The sequence below is a fragment of the Hibiscus syriacus genome, unplaced genomic scaffold (assembly GCF_006381635.1).
Source record: "Hibiscus syriacus cultivar Baekdansim isolate YM2019G1 unplaced genomic scaffold, ASM638163v2 tig00005929_pilon, whole genome shotgun sequence".
Classification (NCBI taxonomy): domain Eukaryota; kingdom Viridiplantae; phylum Streptophyta; class Magnoliopsida; order Malvales; family Malvaceae; genus Hibiscus; species Hibiscus syriacus.
Genome location: NW_024062071.1, coordinates 118,132 through 142,741, shown reverse-complemented (window position 1 = coordinate 142,741; position 24,610 = coordinate 118,132). Strand labels below are relative to the sequence as shown.

Below are 24,610 nucleotides of genomic sequence, written 5' to 3'. Positions count from 1 at the left end.
GGGCAGCAAAAGCAAAAATAAAATGCATGAAATGGAAGAACAATGATATAGAAATCGTCTCAATGTGTATTTTCAGGAGAATGACGTATCAGACTTAAAATTACCGATTCGGATCCCGACTCATTTGGTCCAGGAATCTGATTCTCTGATTCTTTAGGAGAATCATTTAAAGGACGACTAACTGCATCACCGAAAGTCTCTCTTTCATTGGCACAGTATACAGAATTATTACCTTCATTTTTGTTTATATCATTTGAATTTTCCCCATCAGCAGCCAAGCTATTGAGCGACTGCACAGAACCTCCAACATCATCCCCTGAATTTATCTGATGCTTAGACTCCATCTCTTCCCCCTTATTGCTATCTGAAACTGGTTTAGGCACAGGCACCACTGTGTTTATGCGACCCAAAACAGTATTTGGCTGTTCTGATTTCTCGGGGGGAAGGCTATTCAGATGATCTGGTAACTCCCCTTGAATTGAAGCTAGCAGTTCCATATTCTCGACAGATCTAGCAGTTGGAACAGCTCCTTTCTGCTGATCCGAATCTAGCAGAGCTGAATCCACCATTTCTGAATCAAGCATCGAAACTGGTTCCTCTGCTTCGTCTACAATGTGATCAGAACTTTGCTCCTCCTTGGGTGCTGAAGAAAATGCAAATATTCCACCATTGACAATTGGGATAGCACCCATTTGTAGCCTCTGTTTCTTGTAGATGGCCATTGCTTTCTGTAAGTAGAGAACATATGTGAAATACCACCATTAGTTTAGAATCTGAAGTACAAGAGTATAACATCTTCTATTTGTTTCCTTCCAACGAAACTCATTTAAACCTAGCTTCTAAAAGAAAAAAGGTAAACATAACTATTCCCACCAAAGAAGTAATGCGAATATGAGCGTCAGTAAGTACCTGAAAAACAGCAGCATTAGTTGTAGGAATGGGTGAAGGGCTCAGCATGGCAATGGAGGCATTCTGCACTGGCCGTGCTACCTTCTGAAAAAATTGACAGAAAGGATATTATAAGTAAAAGATCGGCTAAATGAGATATTGAGAGGAAGAATTATGTAGAAAGGGGTTCTCTACCTTCAAATTCACAAGCATTTTTACATCTTTAGCCAAATCTTTACTTTTCTCTGCATTCAGGAAATCCATACACTGATCATATAACTCGGCACCAGCTAGTTCTGCTGAAATGTCAAGCTTAGAAAGATAAACCTGACAAAAACGGGCATCATGATCTTTGCTTGATATTTTGGAAGAATCAGGTGCCTTGTGTGGAATCTCAGGTGAAATCCTAGAAGATTCTTTAACTGGTGACATGACATCAGATCTTGTTTCAAGACCTTTCACCTGAATACCATCACTGTCATTCTCATATTGAGACCTCTGACAATCCTGTCTGTCATAAACATCATCAAAAGGAGCCTGCAGAGGGTGGTTCTCTTTCTGAGATGCTGAGGGAAAGTCAACATGAGCATTTTGTCCTTTCCACACACCTGAACTGGTGTCCCATCCTCTACCATTCACTGGATGCCTATTCTGATCCCACTCAGAACCCCTGAACATGAGCGCTTCATCCCTAATAATAACATTGTGACCATCCCAACCATGAAAATGAGCAGGTCCAGAGCCATCCATCGTATTCTGCCAGTCCATAGGACGCATATGATTTTTAAACCTTTCAGCATCAGGTATGTGATATGGAATCCCGGAGTGATTAACTTCCATTGAGGGTCTAACACCAAACAGAGATGGAGAAGGAAATTGTGGCATCATAGCTTGAAAACCACCATGAGGTGGCCCAGGTTGGAACGGGATGAAACCATTTGGAACAGATGGTGGCCAGTTTGGGGCACCCCTCCAAACATTTGCATGCCCTCTTCTAACATTGATATCACCACTCCTCTTGTAACGGCCACTATTATTGAATATATTATCTTCTTCCGGAGAACCTGTGAAAGAAAGGCTGCCAACTCCAGTTCTTAGACCAGGTGGTTGAGGATTCAAAGATAAGTTGCCTTGACCAGCTCTATTATAAAACACAGAATTTGCTTGAGAGGATCCATCCAAAAGAGGATTTTCGGGGTGTAAGTCTTGACAAAGTCTATTGACTTCTTCTCTGCCACCAACAGAGGCACTGCCCCATCCAGTCTCATCTATATCAAGAGCCCGCCTAACACCACTTCTACTCATTGGGGATACTTTTAAACTTGAGGACCTCTCAAACTCTCCAGAGTGGCCCTCATCCACCCTACTTGATTTCTCTGTGGATCTGTACCTAACACCTCTCTCGGATGTTTCAGAAAAACTAGTAACCTCTCTTGATGAAGCTGCTTTGGTCTTCTGCTCTGTCATTGGATCTCTACAATTCGAATCATTTTGTTTCAAATGTATGTAAGAGAAAATAACTTTATTATACTCAGAACAAGGAATCAATCATATTGAAGAGGATGTGATAAAGAAACAAAGTACCTATACTCATCAGTCCCACCATGGGAACTTGAGCTGGGAGAAGCCCTCCTTCTGCAGCTACCCATAACTGCATCTAAACTGGCTGGACGTGACTGAGACCTTCCCCTATCAGCATCTCCCTCAACTCGACCAGAAATTGATTTATTTTCCGTGTCAGAATAATGTATTTTGGCACCTCTAGATTTTGTATCAGTACCATCATCAGGAGATCGCTTCCTTCCCTTACTATCTTTATATCTACCACTCCTCCGTTCATCATGGTCACAATCTCTATAAGGCTCCTTGCCACGATCACTGCTACGTCGATTTCGTTCTCGATCTCGATCAAGATCTCGGTCTCGGTCCCATTGAGAATCATAATCATGATCACGGTAACGGTCACGTTCTCGATAATGGTCACGATAACGTTCACGCTCGCGTCCCATGTCTCGCTCTCTATAACACTCACGATCACAGTCTCTATCACGATCACACTCAAAGTCACTATCTTGAATCTTGGACTTCTGCCGAACTTTCACATCATCTTTTCCATCCCTTAAATGCTTCTCACTAGACTTACAATTACCATGTTCACTTGCTGATCGATCATCTCCCAACTTATCACCTTGCCATTTGTCTTCACAGTCCATGTCTTCTTTATACTTGTCCTTGTATCTTTCATCCTTATGCTTCTCATCTTTCACTCTGCCATCTTTGCCAGTACCATTGCTTACAAAAAACTGTCCGTCCAAGTTATCTCCATTATCTTCCAGACACTTATCCCCATCACCAGAAGCATTTGTCCTTTTTCTAAATCGTCTATCAAACTGGCTCTCTGATTCAGGAGTTTTCAAACGATCTAGTACATCCAAATCTTAAAAAAAAAACCTTAGACGTTAACAAGAGTATTTAAAAGCCTATTAATAGAAAACACTGCAGAAATTAAAGTTTGATTTCCAAAAATATTACAAAATACTCCTCTGACAATACTGACTCGATAATGATCATACAAGTTATAATTTTTTGCAAACATGAGACATGAAACTATAAGAAGTACATGTAATAAAACACCTAGCTAAGCATATAACACAAATGTAAATCAATCCAAAGAAAAGTATGAAATCTAAATACAAAACAGAAAACTGAAAGATCATGGACTTAATATTAGAATTCAAAAGCATACAAGTAAAATTATTGAGTCTACTATACGCTATCAATACCATTAAATCTGCATAAAATCAGAAACAAAGTGACAGTATCAAAATCCTGACGCATCTTGACATAGCACTAACAAATTTGAACAGCACAACCATTTTATATTAGCCTCAATCAAAGGCCAACTCACCGCACTGAGTAAAACAGAAGTTGGTAAATTGGTTTAACATATTTAGAAAATCACATAAAAAAGCACTTCTAAGTGCACATGAAGTGTAGCAACTTCAAGCTTAACCCATCAGATCTTCCTCTAAATTTACATATAAGTGATACTCTTATCTGAAACAGAGAACTGAGTATGGAAAAGTAATTTTAAAACAACACTCTGCGGCTAATAGAAAATTAAATATTGGAGACAAATGAAATTTTCAAAATTGGATTCCTAGCAAACCAATAATTAGAATCAGGAAGCAAGCCAAAAGTTATATTAACCAGACAAGGATAATCAACCGTTTCAAGTTAACACTGAAGATAAAAATTGAAGAAAATAATAAGCAACTTAATCCTGGTCCATAAACCACTGGTCTAGGAATTCAGACACAAGATGCATCAAATGCTGAAAACGAGTAATACACCAAGTTTTAAGATCAGATATTAGTTGTTTCATAACAGTACTCAGAAGGACATAAAACAATACAAAATGCACACTTTCCACTACCATAAAAACTAATCGGTAGCAACAATATTCTCCCTTTTATTTCAACTATATTACCTACTCTATAAATTTCTCAACCCATCCCCTCATCCTGCAAACAAAACATCTACTTTTACTCTTTGCCTCTTGCAGCAAATAAAAGTTCATAAATCAGACTTTGATTTTGAATTTTAACTTCCTCAATCAACTTGACATGCTTTTTGAGAGTCTATATATATATTATATTCACGCAACAAAGTGATGTATTTATGAGAGATTAATTAAGACTGACTAGTCATAAATTGCAAATGCAAAAGGTTCTAAAGATTCTTTAGTGCAAGTCCAACTCAAAAGGCAAGTTATAGAGTTATGTAACAATAGATAGTTCCTATAATCCTATTCGATAAAGTTATATAACAGGTTTATAAAGGTTCTGCGATTCATTAATATTGTCCCTATATAACAATCAATATATACTTAATCGCAATATATACTAAAAATAGTATAACAATCAATAGCAATTACACTACCTAACAACAAGTAACAACAAAAAACACCAAAATAATTAGAAATGCACAATTGTTCATGCTAAATTGCCACTAAACAACCAACAAACAATAAGTTATCTTACCAGTTCTTTCAGCGGATTGTCTAACAGGGCGGTGTTCCTCGCTCTCAATTGACCTATCACTCTTTCCTTCTTTACCTTTCTTTTCTCTCTCCCTTTCCTCCTTTCTACTAGATTCTCGGTGCTTCCACTCACTTCTACTCCTCTTTGTATCATCTCCTTCTGCATCCTCTCGTCTTTTACCCTTCGATTCACTTGAAGTCCTGGACTTCTTCTCGCCTTTACCATCGTCTTCACCGCCATTCCACCTGTCACTTGCTCCACCATCCACCTCTCTGCGGCGCTTTGAGGAACTGTACTCCTCCAAATAATCTCCATTCCCCGAAATCCATACATCTTTGCTGGTATCCTTGGAGTCAAGCTTTCTCTTCTCACCGGATCCAGGCTTGCTCTCCTCCTTTAAGCCCGAATCTCTCTCCGAATCAGAGTAGTCCCTAGCATCCCTGGAACTATGCTTACTGGATTTGTGCCTTGAACTCCGCGGCATCACCGGAGCCCAACTACGGGAACTCAAAAGGAAAAATCCTAACCGGAAAAAATTAGAGGGAAAACCCCCTCCGAATCAATAGCGAAACACCAACCTCAGATCAGCATTCAATATAAAAACCCTAAAATCGAATCTTCCAATATAACCAGCGTCTATTCTCGGGAAAAAAATACGACAGAAATGACGGTTGCAGCCCTAATTGCGCGGCATAGGAGTGCAGGTGGCGGAGAATGGAGGCGTGGAGGCGGTTAAGATAACTAGATCGAGAATGGGGAATAAACGAGGGAGGTTAAAGAATTTGGGGCGTTTTTGGGAGAAATGATAAAACATTAGGTGATTTTGAAGAAGTGAAGAAACCAGACTGCGCCTTTGTGTTTTAATGTTTTTAAGAATATAAATCAGTTAATTAGACCTGAAGTAGACTTCGGATGATTTTGTCGAATGACATGGTTAACCCTTGAGATTTAATAGTATCACTGTCTTGTCCTCTTATTTAGATAAATATTACCAGGTTAAAATTTAGGGTAAATTAACGACGTTTATGACTTGAATATTTAAAGGGATAACATTAAACACCTGAATCATTTAAAAAAGTTTAGAAAACTATTCGTAAAAAAATGTTATAGTTTCGAATTTATTTTATAATCAAACCTTATCAATTTAAATGAATTTCGACCAACAGAAAATTTGACGCCTTAGGATTGGGAATTAGTTTGAACGAAAAGTTATTAATTGTGATGATAATCCACAAGCATGATAAATATTTAATTTTCATCTCCGAAAATTCATTTTTCTATTTTTAATCGTTTAAGTGTTATATTTATTGATTGATGCTAACATGACGTTTGATCAAATAAAAATTTAATCAATTATAACAAAAAGTTCATTTTGATCATCTTAATCAATGAGCATGAATCAAACAACCTCTGTGATAAAAGAATTGCTATTCTTTGAGGTCTTGGGTTCAAGCACCAGAAATAACAAGGATGTAAGCGATTAATGTCAAATGGTGGAAAGTTATCTATGAACAGATACTGATTTGTTCTTACCTTAGATTAATAAAAAAAATTGCTTAATGAATTCTACATTTACATATTCATTAGGCCAAATTAGTGATCATTTTGTTACAAATCAATAATATTGACTAATTTGTTACTTTTGAAACTTTAGTGGGAAAAACAAAAATTTGCTTAAACATTAGTTTTGGTATATTGTATTTTAGTACTTAGACTTTCAAAAATTTTAAAATCATACCTAAAAAATAGTTTTTATTTAATTTTAGTACCCAATCGTTAAAGACTTTAGTTTTTGTTTCATTTTAGTATTCGCGTTCAAAATTTAATGTTAATTTTTTTAAAAATAAAAAATTAGATACTAAAACGGACCAAAATTAATAATTTAAGTATTAAATATCTTAAGTAATGAGATGAAAATTAAATGCTAGGCATGATTTTGAGAAATTTAAAAATTTAACGGAACAGACATGATAGTTTAGGTACAACATGCGTGCTTTGCCCCTTATTTAATTAGAACAAAACAGTAAGAAAACGGGAAAAGGAAAGAAGAATCTGAAGAACAGTTAGGAGGAATTGTGAAGAATCGGAAGTTGAGAAATGTGGAATAATGATGAAGAGAGAGCCGAAAGCTTCTTAGATGAAGAATCTGAAGGCTTATGCTCACTATCTGCGACGCAGGTAATTCTGTTATTTTTCTTCATTCATTCATTCCTTTTTTCATTTTTCTTTTCCTTTTCAACACTTTGAATTTCCACTTCCTTCAGATTACATGTTTCGTTTTTCAGCAGTTCAAGTTATGGGTATTTATTGTTTGATGCAGAGATTATACGCATCCGCCGCTTGTTTACTTTCGGGTCTTGTTCTTATGTTTCTGGTATGATAATTCAATTATTTTCTTCTGAAATTCTAATTATTGGTGAAAATTTCAATTTAGGGCACCCGACACATTATGATTTTAGGGTTCAGCTAGTATTAGGCATTGCTGATTGGTAATATCATTATAGTTCATGAATTATGGAGCCTTTTAGTTGTAGCTCTTAGGGAAAGTGCTGCCCTTTGGATCATTGAAAGTTCATTGTTACCCAAAGAACTGGGAGGGCTTATCACAAGTTAAACAGCAGCAGTAGCAGAAACACGACCATTAAAGATGAAAATTTACGTTTTGAATAGTCTTTTCACTAATTCCCCATTTATATAGCAGATATCCTTATTATCAGAGTTAGATGAAATCCTAGTGACATTTGCGAGTCACAACCGGATAGTCTGGCAATGCGATCGAACAAGCTCGTGCACGGTTCTTCGTTTCTTATCATACACTCTACTATTTCTCTCAGTTCAGATCATGTAGATATAGGCACCCTTAAACAAACTCACGGGCTTGTCTTCAACGTGTTTAGGAATGCCACACAATTCAAGAACTTTATCCCAGATCTGTTAGTTAAAATCGTAAGGGGAAAAACATACGGTCTCAAGTTTCCTCCTTACTTCCATAAGTAAAAAAAAGAGGAAAGTTGTGTCTAGTTGTAATTATAATGTATGTCCTTAACATGTTCATCATGGGGAATGATACAGCCAATTGCAATTGTAAAGCAAGCTCCTTATTGGTATTTGATTGCTTTATAACATTATCTTTCAACCTTTTGTTTCTTTTGCAGTCATTTGTTGTGTTTGCCATACCCATCAAATTTGCATTATTGTTCACCTTCGGAAACGTCTTGGCCGTTGGGAGGTAGGTTGATTGGTGCCCTCATTCTAACAGAACTCTCGACATTATGATCTCAACAAATGTTTTGGGTTTAATTGAGTCATAAATGCTTCTTCTGGACACCATTACAAAAGAATAGCTTTTCAACCTTTAGCAATCATCAGCCTTGAGTGTCGCATAACTGGCATAACTTTGTGTCTTGACTTTTATATGTCGTGCTCTCGAAACCAATTTTAGTAACCCTAGCAATCTAGTAGTCCACCACAACTCTATCAATGTTTTGTCAATGAAACGGTCAAAACAAATCAGGCTTATATAAATAATGAAGAACCTGTGATGAATAGTTCATTTAGTACAGTTCAACATTATTAAATTGTTTTCTGCTCAAGGCTTCTACAATTTTTTACTTTGTTATACTCTTTGACAGCACAGCATTCCTCATGGGACCCGAGCAACAGCTACAAATGATGTTTGATTCTGTTCGCATTTACGCAACAGCTGTTTACATTGGATTTGTTGTTCTTGCTCTAATTTGTGCGTTATTGGTAAGTTTGCTACCTTAAACCTGTGATAGTTGGATCAGTTCCAGCAACCTTTAGTGATTGAAAGAAGTTTGAGTGTACGAAAACCTCATAGATCGAGCATACAACATTCTGAGTAGTTCATAATAGTTTGATGTCAAATGCTCATACACAATTGCTAAATTGTTTGCGTTCTGCTACTTTCAGTCTCTTGCAGCATAATAATCGATAACTATATTCAGAATATGTCATGTTCCTGAACTTTTTATATGGCAGATTCACAGCAAAATTTTAACATTACTTGCAGTCATATGTGAGATTTGTGCCCTTGTCTGGTAAGTTGGCCTCTTACATTTATCCTTTTATTTTCTGTAAACCTCTCGGTATTTTCCTCAGTTTCCTTCGAGGCGTAATTCATATTCATGCTCAATGTTTGATATCTAGACTGTTTATATCATTATACTTCGAGCTTTCCTTCAGGTACTGTCTGAGCTATATTCCATTTGCGAGGAGAATAGTTTCCGACCTAATGGTCCGATTTTGTGACACTGAACTTTAGATTGTGTAAAAGGGAAAACACCATTCATCTAAGAACTTCGGGGTGCATTGATTTTTGCTTTATTCACAGTGTTCAACGGTCTTTGTTGCTAGAAAATGTTGTTTCTCAGGTTGCTTTGGTTATCAAACATCATTGTGTACCAGACTTTTTTTTTCATATATTTCAAATTCATTTCTGTTGGTTGCACTCAACATACAAAATTTTCGGCATTATTCATGATTTAACCCTTGAATCATATTCGATTTCTCATTTTGGTGCTAAACTCTTTTTTGTTCACTGTAATACTTAAAACTCTGATCTCATCAAATTAGTTTCAAAAAATAGTGTCATGTCTAGCTTGGTAGAGCACAATAAATGCTTTTTTTATGGGTAAAATATATCAAATTATGCTCAAACACTTGTTTTGATCGTTGAACTTTCAAAATTTACAATATGATCCACATAATGTTAAAAGAACACAAAGTCAATTACGAGTGAGAAAGATTACAAAATCAAAACGTTGTTAAAAGATTTCTTTTGTTTAAAAATACATATTATCTTGAGTGGGCTTGGTAAATTGGCCCGATTTAGGGTTTGGAAGTTTATACTAAATTATAGTTATCTTTTGAGATCTTGTTTTTTGGACCCAATTTAGGTTAATACATGCAGGAACCAGAAGAAATTTAGGGCATATTTGGTTTAAGAAAATACATAATATTTTTATTTTCTTAGAAAATATGAAACATTGAAGAAAACATGTTTGGTGGTAAAATTAGAAAATTATTTCTAGGAAATGAAAGAAAAAATAAGTAAAAAAATAAAAAAAATAAAAAAGTTGTTTTTAGTGTTTTCATTAAAATTGTTTTGGAAATTTGAAAAATAGAAAAATATGAAATCTAGGCTTTTAACTTAACTTTTGCATATTCAAATCCTTCTAACAATATTTTTTTGATTTAATGGTATCTAAAACCCTTAAACTTTTGAAAAGAATCAATACAGTCCCTAAACTTTTTTTACACTCAATGTGGTCCTTGAAATATTTTTTAGCATTTTTATATTTAATGTATTAAATATCTTAATAATTATTTATATTTTAAATTTTAAATTTAAATGATGCCTTAATTTAAAAAAAAATAAATAAGTCCTCAAACTTTCTAAAATATTAATTAGGCCCTCAAACTTAGTAAAAATCAATTAAACTCATTTACCACATCATTATCCATTGTGTACTGTCACATCAACATTGTAGATTATCATGTAAACTTTGTGAACCGTTATATAATCGTCTTAACGGTTTGATTCAGTTAGTCAAAAAAATTAAATAGATTTTTTGTGTTATGAAATTTCTTATCAATTTTATTGTTGCTGCATAACTCACATGTTGAATTTATGTAATTAAATTTTTTAATGATTTTATTTTAATTTAATTATTTAACAACTATTTATTCATCTTTATTTTAAAAAATTAGACATCAAATATATTTCAAAAATTTTATTTTTGAATTTAAGCTTTAAGTTATATTAACTAAATTCCATCAATTTTCTAATTACATTTCTAGTCCTCAATCTTTTGTCTTGTATTTAAGAACTCCTTTTTATGGCTAATTGACCCAAATCAAATAAATCCAACAACTTAAATTATGAAATCTATGATGTCCACTTACCTATTAGGTAAACCTAAAACTACTAGCCCATAATTTGGGTTGTTATCTATCAGGTAAACTTACCTGATAGGTAAGCGGTCCACTTACCTATTAGGTAAACCTAAAATTACTAGCCTATAATTTGGGGTGTTACATTAGTAACTAAACTTTTATTTTTTTCAAAATTATACTTAAAAAAGTTTAGTTTTTATTTCATTTTAGTACTCCGCCGTTAAAATTTTTAGTTTTGTTTCATTTAGTACCCCTGTTAAAAATTTAGCGTTAAGTTTTAAAAAAATTTAAAGTTTAGGTACTAAAATGAACCAAAAATTGATAGGTTAGGTACTAAACAAGTTATTTTTTTAATAGCAGATACTAAAATGAAATGAAAACTAAATGTTACGTATGATTTTGAAAAAATTAAAGTTTAGGTACTAAAAGAAACCAAAATTGATAGTTTAAGTACTAAACACGTTAAGTTTTTAATGACAAGGTACTAAAATGAAACTAAACGGTAAGTATGATTTTGGAAAAATTGAAAGTTTAGTTACTAAAAAGATCAAAACTGATAATTTAAGTACTAATTACATACTTTACCCATTAAAAATTAACCTTTTTCTTTATTTGCCTTTTGGATTTGGGTTGGTCAGAATTACAAATTGTCCTTTTGGGCCTAAACACCATTTTATAGATAGTCAGTCTCCACGTCGCAACAAAACGTGGCGACAGCATCATCCAACACGACGCCGTGCTGAGGTCTCCAATTCCCCAAATCCAAATCTCTCTTTCCTTTTTAATCCTTTCTTTCCCGGAGAAAAAAAAACTGTTTTAGAGGTTTCTATTCGTTCCCGCACTTTCCTTTACGCTTCCTAGAGAGTAGAGAGCTGAAAATGGCGAAAGCCAGCCTGAGCCGTCTATTATCGTCGCTATCGGAGCACTCTATTGCCAAACCGTCTTTCACTAGTTTCAGATCAGATTCGGTGGCTCGTTTCGCTTCCAACTCGGCGACTCGCTTCGTATGCTCCTCCGCTCAGCAATCTCAGTTGAACCATGGAGGAAAGGTCGACGAGGAAGATCGAGAAGCTTTGAAAGGGAATCTTGAATCGAAGAATAAAGAAGGTGAAGACGGAGATGATGAAGATCATGTGAATAAAGAGGCGGGGGAGGTAGGCGGGCCTAAAGGCCCGGAGCCCACTCGGTACGGTGATTGGGAACGTAATGGTCGCTGCTACGACTTCTGATTTGTGAGGGTTCTATATATATATTGGTAATTTACTTTGCTAAATTTTTTATATCAAGAATGTAGAACTTAAGTCATGATGCTAATGCCTGTCCAATAAATTTAGCTAAAAAACATCGAGTTTCAAACCTTGTTGGATTCTCTTCCTAAATTTATAGCTGTGGCTGTATGAAAAAATAGAAAGCCTTCCCTTCATTTGACAATGGCTGCATAAAATACTCGAAGAAATTACTCATTCTTTTCGAATGACATCAAGCTGAGCCTGTTCCGTTTAGAAAAGCTCAAAACCAGAGGTTATATATTCATATATTTTGATATCAAATCATTATTTCACCCTATGGTTTCATTTTTCATTCATCGATATGAGCATTCTTAAACTCTTGTTCTTCTTCATCTTCTTATGCTACTCCTTATACACTGCAACAAGCACAACCTAAGATCCATACATGGAATCCGTCTGCCAAATCACCAAATCGGCGCCACTGATTCGATTCCCGTTTCGGGTCATTGGCTGGCAGCCTAAGTCTTGTGGCTTCTCAGGTTTCGATTTATCTTGTAATCATAACTCAACCCGGGCATCCCTTCAGCCGCCTCACTCTGGAAACTTCAGCGTTGAAGCCATTGATTATGGTGACCCCAGCAGCTGCCTTCCCCGAAGAATTCTCGAGCTCAACCTTTCTGGTTCTCCGTTTGCGGCCTTTTATTACGAAGATTTCACGTTTTTTGATTGCTGGTTGGATTATTTGAACGGTGGCATCTACACGGCTTTTGCTACTTCGTCGAACGAGTTGGTTGGTTTTTTGTTGTCGTTGTCCACATGCCGATGAATTGCAATGGTTTCAGTCCTGGTCGGGTGGCCTTTTTATGAATACTTGCGGTCGTTGGACAATGATCTGTAGCTAACGTGGAGCAAACCTGAGTGCCGAAAGTGTGAATCTAGGGGCGGCAAGGGTGGGATGAAAGCCAATTCAACTCAAGAAAGTTGTTCGACTGCTCCACGACGAGGTAAAGTCGCCTGATGTGTGTGTTTTTCATGAATTCAAACACAAACCAATTGAACTTTGGTTAGGACAATGCTAATGTCCTTCTAGGGCAAGTCTTGAGACAATAATATTGGCCAATGCAAGGTTTGAAGAACTTCTTTTGCTTGAATTGCGCTCAACGCTTTCTAGCACCTGTCGGGGGCGTTGACTTATGCGATTGTAAGCAAATATGCTTCCTTTACAGCCTCTCAAGTCCTATTTCACAAGACACCGTTATAACCCAGAGCTTAATTCGGGGGTCGCGTCTTAACCGATGATCGTGATGAGTCTCGACGGAGAGACTATAGAATCATATCTGAAAATAGTGTTGGGTGAGAGCCGACGACTTCCGAAACCCGACGACAACACTTGCTCGATATGTTTGTCTGAACATTGGCCCAAGGAAACCCTCAAGACCATACCCCAATGCCAACATTGTTTCCATGCTGACTGCATCGACGAATGGCTTCGATTGAATGTTACATGTCCCATTCGTAGGAATTCCCCACAAAGGTTATCTTCACCAGTTCAATATTCATGAAATGGTTTGAACTTTGTAGATAACACGTTAAATTCGACATTACCAGGGACGGAAAACACGTTTAATTTTAAGATAAAGTAAACTAGAGTTTATTTAATAAAATAAACGTTTTAGTTATTGAACTTTTAAAAATATAAAATAATTATTAAATCTATCAAATTATTACAAAATAATTATTAAATTTTATCAAAATGTTATAAAATAATTATCAAAATAGTAAACCTTATGAATTATAAAATAGTACAATAATAACAATGTCAATCGAATTAAAATCGAATGACATTTCAATCTAATATTAAAAATTAGACTATGATAATAATATTTTGAAGGTTCGACTGTGAATAAAACTTCAACTCGTTAAGCGATTTTAATAATAAAAGAAATTTATCTTTCTTATATGTTTAAAATTTGAACAAGTGAATTTGTAGAGCATGGAAAAAATTATATGATGAAATTATAATAGATTATATGTCTTGTAAAAAATTATCGAGTTTTAACAGGAAAAATTAATCATTTGATTTAATAAATTCGATTTTTCTACGAGAGATCCCTATCCGTTTGTATAGTTTCATTTGATTTTGGTCGAGATTGCTGCGTTTTCTTTATTGCCTCTCATTTCCATCATTCATCAGCTCAAGAAATGTGTCGATCACTTTGAACACTTATAAAAGTTGAGGACCTAAATGTAAGTGTCTAAAAAATGAAGTGACCATTTATATAATTTACCCTAATTTTCATAGTTGCAAACGGTGATGTTGGGGGACTGTAATGACAGTGTAACGTCGGGAATCATATTGCAAACAGACTAAATGTTGGGAGATTGTATTGCAAGTTTTAAAAGTTGGAGACCTAAATAAAAACTTCAGAAAAGTTCAGTGACCATTGCTATACTTTACCCTAATTATTTTATGTCTTTAGAATTTTCAAGTCGATACTGTTTGTTAATTTTTGATTTTATAATGTTTCTGATTTCCTAGGCAGCACTGTCTGTGGGTTTGAAGATCTGGGCATTAGAAGGGGCATTAGGTGAATCATTTTAGATGGTATGCGGAAGTTGTTTAAGGAGTATAATTGTTCAAACTGGACTTACAAGGAAAACATTAACCCCGACAAGGGTACACTTCCGAAGCATTGGAAGGACTTTATATGTCGGTGCTGGATTAACTAGGAATCGTGAATTTGGAACAAGTGTAAAGATGATGGTCAATTCAGGTGCAACAGCTAACGGGGGTCCTATTGTCGGTGCCTTCCTGAAGAAAGATGGTGATGGTAAATATGTCAAGGGTGGGTGGAGAAGGTAATATGATGATTGTTGATCATATATTATGTCAATATGTCCTTAATTCTCTTTGGCATTCCCTTTCATTTTGAAAATCACTACTGTGATAGGCATTCTTAGTAACCATGCAATTTACCTTCTCATTGGTTCTTATAGATAACGAAGACCTTTAGGTTTTCACCCAAATTGGTTCGTATTTGATATCTACTCGAATTAGTTCTGATTTTTGTAAGTTTTGACTATATATCTAAGGAAAATTACAAATTTGATAATTAAATTTTAATTTTATTCTATTATTTTACTCATAATCATTTTGATCATTAATCCATTAAATAGTTAACGGCGTTAAAATAAATTGTTATATAATACAAAACAATGTTTTTTAATAAAAAAACTCAAAACATGATCATTGTTAACACCGTTAACTATTTAATGAAAAGTGACCAAAATAAGAGAGAATAAAGTTTAATAACAATAAAAATAAATGTATTAAGGAAATTAAAAACTTTTAAAGTTTAATGAGTAAAATAGAAGAGAGAGTAAAATTCAATAATAAAATTTATAATTTATAAATATGTTTATGATGGTTGTACCTTCTCATTTTATTTTAGTTTTCAATGTTTTAACCTTATAACCAAAGGACAATTTTTTTCCGGACAGAGAATATTACAAAAGTAATTAAAACATAAAATAGAACATACTTTTTCTTCCATGTTTGGTCAGTTGTTTTAATAATATTAGAAGAAGACCAACATTCACCCAAATTATCAGAAAACAATTACGATTAGGGAGATTTATCAACATTTTCGGATTTAGGACACAGTTTCTCTGTTTCACAGTTCCATAGAAGAAAAAAACAACATTTGCTTTTCTTCTTTCAACTCGAGCCATTGTTGTTGACCTCCTTTATCAACGGACAGAACAAACGTTCATGCGTAGACCTTTCCTTAAAACCAGAATATATGGGGGGGAAAATAAAAGAGAACACGGGGTTTCCCCTTACACACGACAAAGCTCGCTTAGCCCATGGCGTACTTCTGGGTCCAGCTCCTTGCAGTTGTCTCGTACTTGTGCCTGTCCGTCTTGTACATGTGAGCGATCTCCGGCACCAATGGATCATCAGGGTTTGGATCCGTCAGCAAAGAACAGATTGAGAGCAACACCTACAACATTATGTTAAAACGATGAAGCAAACAAATCTGATTCCAATTAAAAAGATTGGGTTTCGTTTTAGGTATTGGGTCGGATTCTATCAGTTTTGCATTGCTACAGATGGTCTCCTCTCATCAGATTTGGCATTGTGATTCATATTCTGGGGTGATCGAGTGTATTTTAAGATTGGTGACATTTTGAGTTGATTTGTACTAGGTTTTGGTCATCATGAGGGGTGGCTCAGTCCAATCGGATCAATTTTTGCAACCCTTGATGCCAAATATAAGAGAGAAGGTTCGGATTGGAGTATCTAGATATTTAGAGGATAATCACCTTGGATATTGTCAGCGCAGGACTCCATTGCTCCTTCAAGATGTCTAGGCAAATGCTTCCATTGCTGTTGATGTTGGGGTGGAATACCTTCGTCCTAAATGCCACCTGCAATATCATATGGAAAAATGTTAAGAGATGAAAGCATTACGTACTTCATATCCCATGTTAACCAATTCAAATTCCTACAATATCATTGGTCAGACAAATAAAAGAAATCTGCCTATGCACGAGGAACATCGATTTTCATTTTCATGTATTTTCAACCAATCAACATGTTAATGAAGGTTTCAATCATATGCTCATTATATATCACCATTAACAAGCACAATACCTAATTTATTCAAAATTTGATAGAAAGACGACGCCCAAGATGTGATTGAAATAGTGTAACATTGCATCTGGATTATATAGGTAGCTTTTAACATAAACCAAAGTGCATGATCGAACACTTAAAGCATTGAAACAACAGAGAAATGTTCCGTGAACTTCCAAATGTCAACCTAAAACAATGGTAAAGGAAAATCGCACATAAAAAGTACCTTGGGAGGCTTAAATGGATAATCTGGAGGAAAATGGATGGTCACCAGGAAAACACCCCCAGCATAAGGACTGTCAGGTGGACCCATAATTGTTGCCTGCCAGTGAAACATGTCTTCGGCAACTGGACCTGCAACATTGTCCAATAAACCATTATCAATATGCAAGTAATGTAGTTCAATGATACTCATTGGGAATTTGTACATACTACATACAAAACCAACAGAAGAATGAGTGAAAACCACAATAGAAGATATTTTATGAAATATGGTCATCCTTCGCTTATCAAGAACCAAGATAAAAGTTAATAGTCAGAGAAAACAACTGTTCTGCTATTCAGTCATAATTCTTACTACTTCCAAAAAAACACATGTAGCAACAGACAAGAAACCCAATTTAGGCAAAGCAATCCAACTTGATGTGCGTAAGACACTTGCAATCAACTATGGTCATAAACTAGAAAACAGAAAGAGGGTACAAAAAACTAAGGGCGACCCTGTGCCGCCTGTGTTTGACATATCATATACAGATACAATTTGAGTATCAGCTGGCATAATAACAAATATCAAAGTTTTCATTTTCTTTCCTTTATTATAAGCCAAAAAGGCAAACGTTGATGTCATTGCATGACGAAAGCGCTGTCATTATCATCAATTCGTAAAGTATATAAAATATGTCAAATATCTTTGTCAACATCAACTTAAAACATGATAGGACCAAATACATATATACACGTGTCTCAAAGAACCTATATAGTTCAGACAGGTTATATAATGAATAATCTGTAACCAAATATGAAAATTATTGGACTCCTTCCAGTCCAGCACAAGTTCAATTCATAAAACGTTTCATTTAAACATACTGGAACAGACTAATATTTTTAGTATTAGACTCGACATATTAAAACTAGATGTAGAAAGAATAATTCCACTTGTGAATTTAAGATGATGGATACTTGTCATTATCTTAGTAAAGTTTGTGAAATTATTATTTTACACTTCTGGTGTATCAAATAATAATCTAAACTAGATTCGCCTTTTCGATGATAGGATTTTTTTCTTCTAGTTTTTGCAAAATAAACAAGATTATGAAGCAAAACATCAAATGAAAATCGCAATCATTTCTTAATAATAGCAAACAAATGTTACTATCGTTTCAACAACTTCTTTAATGAGAAAATCACAGCTGATTATATCAAACAATTTTTTAATCATCAATTATATCTGAAACACGCACATCGATAAATCTATCATCTCGTATTAATATAATAACAAAAAAATATCAATATTTGAACAAAAATGTAGATAAAAAACAGTTAAATGATGATTTATTTTAAATATATATATCGAGTGTTATACCAGCGCTGCAAGATGTAGGAGGATCCTTCTGTAAATCCTTCAATTCCTTCAAGATCCGCTTTGATGCCATCGCGAAACCTGGGATCCATACAGCATAGATAAAGAAAATTAAAAATGCAAAAACAAAAACGATAACGAAGGAACAATTAAAGGCGAGAGACCGTAGAGATCTAACCTGAGCAGATTATCCTACGATCGAGAGGGTGCGTCGGTTGAATGCTCGAAGGAACTTTAGGTGGGTAAGAGAGCAGAGGTTTTCGATCGAAGAGAAGGGGAACAAAAGATAGACGAAATTGATATCGACTGCGGTAGCGGTATATATAAATGGTTGGACCGGCCTCCGTTGAGAGTTCTGATTGGGTTATCCTCTTGTGGGTCCCATGAATTGGCGTTCTTCTTACGGGAGTATTTCATCATAGTTCTTTTATTTTATTTACGTACTTATCCGAATATATCAATAGTCTCTAAATTTTCGAAAATTCATTTTAATCACTAATATTATTTTGGGGGGATAAACTATGCATATAGTACCTAAACTATCAGTTTATATCTTTTTTGGTACCTAAACTTTTATTATTTTCAAAATCATATTTAATGTTCAATTTTTATTTCATTTCAGTATCCTATCATTAAAAATTTAATGTGTTTAGTACTTAAACTATCAATTTTGATCAATTTTAGTACTTAAATTTTCAATATTGTTTTTAAAACTTAATGTTAAATTTTGAATATAGGTACTAAAATGAAATAAAAACTATACTTTAAGTATATTTTGAAAAATTTAAAATTTAAATACTAAAACGGACCAAAATTGATAGTTTAGCTATTAAACGCATAATTTATCCTATTTTTTTTAAAATTTTGTTCCTTAATATTAATTGTCAAGGACACAACTCATGAATTTAAATAGTGGTTGTCATATAACAAAAATAATGTAATCTAAAATCTTTATTACATGATTGTGATACCTATAATAACATTTATATGTTTTTATAATCATTATAAATATAATACGAATTAAAAATATAATCATATTTATAATTTAAATTTCTGACCCCATTCGTCATATATTATGATTGAATGTTAAAGTTTTATATTGAAATTATGTATTAATTTAATAATGTATAAGTTGGAATAACAATTCAGTATAAAACTGAAGTAGTAATTTTTGGGTAAATTTACGAACTTCACTCGCTCTCTTATTTTGCTCGCTGAACTATAAAAATTTATCAAATTTAATACATTGAGTTTTTTTATCACTAAATTTTATTCTCTTATATTTTAGTCACTTCGTTGTTAAATAGTTATTTGAGGATAAAATGACTACATTGGCTTTTGCTTTTGGGAAAGTTAAATTAAATTTGACTAATCAATCTGGCTTAGATATTATTTTTTGAAATGATTAATATATTCTTTTAACTATATTCTTTTGAGTGATTAAAATTAAAGGCAAGCTCAATACATTTACCGATGTTGTATAGTTCGTTTTTGTATTAACAAATTTTAAATAAATATTGTTTTTATTTTTTTAAGACAAAATTTGTTTATTTGGATCTTTTGATGCGCTCTTTCTTTCTTTAGATAAAGATAGTTTTAAGAGAAAATAACATTAGTGATCGAAAATGTCTTATAATATACGATTTTGATTAATTTTTTTTTATTTGCCAAAATGACCAACAAAATTGCAATGCGATCTCTAAATTGCAACGCGATCTCCAGTATCGCAAATCAATTTCCAGATTCGCAACGCGATTTTGACTATCGCATTGCGATTTTCCAAATTTACGTTAGTCTAAATTCGTTGCGATAGGTCAAGTTCACGTTGCGATTTCTTAAGAATTTTCTCTAAAAAGATAGTATTCGCGCGGACGTGTCGAAGACACGTATGACCACGACCCGAGACGAGACGCGACGGCGGCGACGGCGGAGGTGTGCGAGAGTCCCCTTGTTCTCTTCCACTCAATAAGGAAGTGAGAAATCCAACCCCTTTACTCTTCATTTCTTAATAATTGTTTCAAACTAAGATCTTACAAATGGCTTGAGAATCTTTTACACTATCGCAACACATTCTTTATTGTTTCAAACTCCACGTGAATTTGGAATAGTTAAAATGTAAACTTATTTTGTTTTTTCACTATCGCAATACTTTTTCACTATCGCAACAATACGTTTTTCAAACTCTCGCAACACATTTTAACTATCGCAACATATTTTTCAAAATCACGTTGCGAATCTTACAATCGCGTTGCGAATTTGGAAATTGAGTTGAAAAATTAGAGTTCGCGTTACGATTTTGTTGGTCATTTTGACAAATCGAAAAAAAGTTTGTTAAAATCGTATATTATGAGACATTTTCGGTCACTGAAGTTATTTTCTCTAGTTTTAAATGTGTTCATTTTGAAAATAATTAGCAAAATATGTTATTTTGATATTTAATTATTTTTACGATGATATTACTGTTATTTTTGATAAATAATCAGCAAAATACGTTATTCATGAACAAAATAAGACCTTCTTGATGAAAGTTTGTTTTGCTTCGATACATAGATCAACCTGCACTCCCTTCTGGAATTCTCTATCGAAACTTTGGGAGGCTTTTCGGACTGACATTGTCTGGTCCGTAACAAAATAATTTACGTTTAGATTTTTAATTAATTTATAATTATACATTGAGTATTTTATAATTTTAAATTTTTATAAATTAAATTAATGATGGTGCTTATCAATACTCGTCGAGCGTTGTAGAAATAAGTTTCAATAAAATATAATATTTTTATTAGATTTTTATCACATCAAAATGAAAAGTTTGAATAAAAAGTATTTTTTATTAAAATTTGTCAACTAGAGATGAGTTTTGTAACATTTGCATAAATCCCTTAATAAAAACTGAAGTGCCCTAAAGGGCCAAATAATTAGCCTGCCAACTGTACTGGGCCAATATAACCCTTTTTTGTGCAATGTTCATGTCCATGATTTCTCTTAACGATTTCTCATTTTAAACCCACCGAGAGAATGGGTTTAGTTATCTATACAAGCCCAAAGCAGACTTAGGGTTCTAGAGGTTAAGGCTTATCAACAAACAGAATTATTTGGAACTATTTAATGACAGGGTTAAGATTCAAAAAGTAAGATACCTCTTGAAATATACCTGGTCTCAATGGTATCAAGTTCTCGGAAGCCTACACGTGGAAAGCAAAATTTGGTCAGTCGCTTTTGCAGGACTTCTTTTCAATACACTATGAGTGTGTTTGGTTCATAGAATGTAACATTATCTCCGGGAATAAGATTATCGGAATGTTACATTACCTTACACATTACTAGGAATGTTATTTTATTGTGTTTGGTTTGTTTGACAGGAATGTATGATTACAGTGTTTGGTTAAAGGAATAAAAGATTACTGGAATGCATATTTTACTAAATTATCCTTATGATATTTTTTTAACAAGTTGAATTCCAAATATTCAAATGAAAATATATTATTGTATTATTTTCAATTTATATATTTTTTATTAAATTTTAAATTCATAAAATTTATATTTTGTTACAAAATTTAAAAGATAAATGTGTAGATTAAAAGAGTAAATATATCATATATTCTTTTAATCTTAATTAATATTTAAAATTCTATGATAATAAATAAATAAATAAAATTTCCGGTTGGGAATATTTTTGAAATAAAGTTATGATAATAAATTTATGATAATATACTATAGCTTTTGAAATAAATGTAAGGGTATTTTTGAAATAAATCTTTTAGGACAAGGATATTTTAGTCCAAGTTGAAGGGAAACAAAAAAAACCTAAACCCACCATGAGATTAGAATTCCCGGTTATATTTGAAAAAAAGCTACTGTTGGTAATATTTTATTACCCCTATTAAAAATATTGTTCATCCAAACATGGGAATCACAAGTAAAAAAAAATATTTCCACCAGTAATGTTAAAATCCTCCATCCAAACGCCTCCTATATGTGTGTTCCACTTTACCACCAATGTTAAAGGCAAAGATTGTGAACTGTCTTCTGTTTGCAGCAATAAAAAAGACCACATTGGATGGTCAGGATTGAATTTGTTCTTTAATGGCATACACACAGCACATAAACCTAATAATTTATCATTTCTCCTATTGGTTCTTGGTGGTGGATCCAATTGATTTATGCCCACATTTTAAAGAGGGCTAGATATTAATATATATATATATTTGGTACATAAAATTTAGGTAAGGGGTAGTTCTCTCCGTCCATGGTTAGATATACCTAAGATCCAATTGGAATTTATATAAGAATTTATAGATTATTGACCAAGAGTGACAGTTGTAGAATTTGAACTTATCTTACAAACTCAAATTTCTAAATTCTAACCACTTGTACCGATAGTCGTTGGTAAAAATATATATTTTATTATATATAACATCAAGTGGACTATCGTAATTCGTAAGTAATAAGTAAAGAAAGTTAAAAAAAATGAGAAATTCTGAAAAGATATACGAGAATGTCTATAAAAGTAATGCCTTTTGCTTCAACAACAAGAATGCTGTGGAAAAAGGTTAAGAAGTTTCATAAAGTTTTATTCAGGGATAATGCCTTTCAGACCAAGAAAAGAAGAACGCTGTAAAGATTAAAAAGTTCCATCATGTGCCACTTCTTCTATACATCTCCATTGTCTAAACTTTCACAATATGTTCGATTTAATTACGGATGTAATTCTTAGATGTGAGTATGTTAATTTTTTTATTAATTTGGAGTAAGTATAAGACAATATCTATTCATAGATAACTTTCAATCTTTCAACAATTAACACTCACATCTCTTGCATCTATGGTGTTTGAACTTGACTCTCAAATAATAACAACAATTCTTTTACCACGGAGACCACTCAGAATAAAGGAGTATGTTAATTTTTTTTTTAAAAAAATAATACAATTTTAAAAGAAAAGTATACAAATGGTCTCACGACTATAGGGTATGATTTTATTAAGTTCATTGACTATTAAAAGTTACACGATAGTCCTATGATTGTATAGTGTTTCTTTGTTAAGTCTCTCGACTATTAAAAATTACAAAATGGTCACTTGACCATTCATTATGTTCCAAACTCATCCTTTTTCGTTAAAAACATTAACAGTGTTATTAGTTGAACGTTAACCTACTAATTGTGATATGATAAAATATGATCTCAGAATCTCAAATGACTAACATATCTCAACCATCATATTAACGTACAACTTAGACAACCACTAAATTTTTAACGAAAAAGGATGAGTTTGAAATATAATAAATAGTCGAGTGATAATTTTGTAACTTTTAATAGTTGATGGACTTAATAAAATAATATTTTATAATTGAATGATCATTTTATAAATTTTAACAGTCGAGCTAATTCAATAATACATTGATGTTTGTCGGGGACAAGGCCGAGTGCATGGGAATCTAAAACAAGAGGGCAGAAGCCAAATAGCCAATGTAGTTGTTTAGGGATGTCGGCTTGCTTGTTTGGCATTTAATTGTTTTCCATCCGCATGCAACCAAAAAATGGCCAAACCATTTATAAAATAATCCATCATAGATGTAAATAGGGGTGTTTAATTGCTTAATTTGATTAATCAACCGTATCAAATTACCCCTAAATTCATTAACTGAATTTTTTTCTTTAATCATTAGTTGAACAAAAATTTATAAATAATATATATTATATATTTTTGGTTTATTCAGATAATTTGGTCAATTAATTCGATTAAAACTGAAGTTTAATCACCCCTAAAACTAAATAAATAATATATATAACATGGATAAGATCCTTTTACACAATATTATTGGTAAAAGGTGAAGATTCATCTTAGAGAAAAATAATATGAAAAAATATTATTGGTTGAAACCACGAATGATGTGGTGAATCGAGACCATATAATAATTTATTCTTAAAATGATATTATGAACCCAATCTTTGCTTGTATAAGAACTTATAATATGCATTTATGCCATAGCTAAAACACTCATGCAAGAGACTAACCATGAAAAAAGAAGATTAGCCGCTCATGTATGAGGATGGGCATTTGACCTAAATTAACAAGCTAACCACATCAATGAGTTTATTTAAACTTTCAACTTACAAATAATTATCATAAAATCTCTCGATTCTAAATTTTCTTTATTATTTCTTCTTATTCTACTTCTTTAAGTAAACACATTATTTTAACATTGATTAACGATCCATCTATTCCGACCACCCTAACCTATAAGTTGGTATCAATAAAACTAGTCATGAAAAAGAAAGACTAGCCGCTCATGCATTATCAAAACCACATAAATA

At 33.3% G+C, this 24,610-nt stretch overlaps 3 protein-coding genes and 1 pseudogene across 3 annotated transcripts; 2 read left to right on the top strand and 2 right to left on the bottom strand.

The window, feature by feature from the left end:
• On the bottom strand, nucleotides 1-24,610 carry LOC120200111. Its single transcript, XM_039201023.1, has 6 exons — nucleotides 24,601-24,610; nucleotides 4,932-5,467; nucleotides 2,473-3,325; nucleotides 1,084-2,362; nucleotides 910-993; nucleotides 1-728 (listed from the first exon to the last, which is right to left on the bottom strand). The coding sequence occupies exons 1-6, from the start codon at nucleotides 24,603-24,605 to the stop codon at nucleotides 60-62; spliced, it is 3,426 nt and encodes a 1,141-aa protein (XP_039056954.1). The 5' UTR covers nucleotides 24,606-24,610; the 3' UTR covers nucleotides 1-59.
• LOC120200114 (vesicle transport protein SFT2B-like) lies at nucleotides 6,939-9,403 on the top strand. Its single transcript, XM_039201026.1, has 6 exons — nucleotides 6,939-7,109; nucleotides 7,252-7,305; nucleotides 8,087-8,160; nucleotides 8,564-8,681; nucleotides 8,934-8,992; nucleotides 9,138-9,403. The coding sequence occupies exons 1-6, from the start codon at nucleotides 7,029-7,031 to the stop codon at nucleotides 9,214-9,216; spliced, it is 465 nt and encodes a 154-aa protein (XP_039056957.1). The 5' UTR covers nucleotides 6,939-7,028; the 3' UTR covers nucleotides 9,217-9,403.
• LOC120200113 lies at nucleotides 12,092-13,694 on the top strand (annotated as a pseudogene).
• LOC120200115 (ubiquitin-conjugating enzyme E2-17 kDa-like) lies at nucleotides 15,678-18,592 on the bottom strand. Its single transcript, XM_039201027.1, has 5 exons — nucleotides 18,476-18,592; nucleotides 18,301-18,378; nucleotides 16,945-17,072; nucleotides 16,406-16,510; nucleotides 15,678-16,083 (listed from the first exon to the last, which is right to left on the bottom strand). Exons 2-5 carry the CDS (start codon nucleotides 18,368-18,370, stop codon nucleotides 15,940-15,942), a joined length of 447 nt encoding a protein of 148 aa, XP_039056958.1. The 5' UTR covers nucleotides 18,371-18,378; nucleotides 18,476-18,592; the 3' UTR covers nucleotides 15,678-15,939.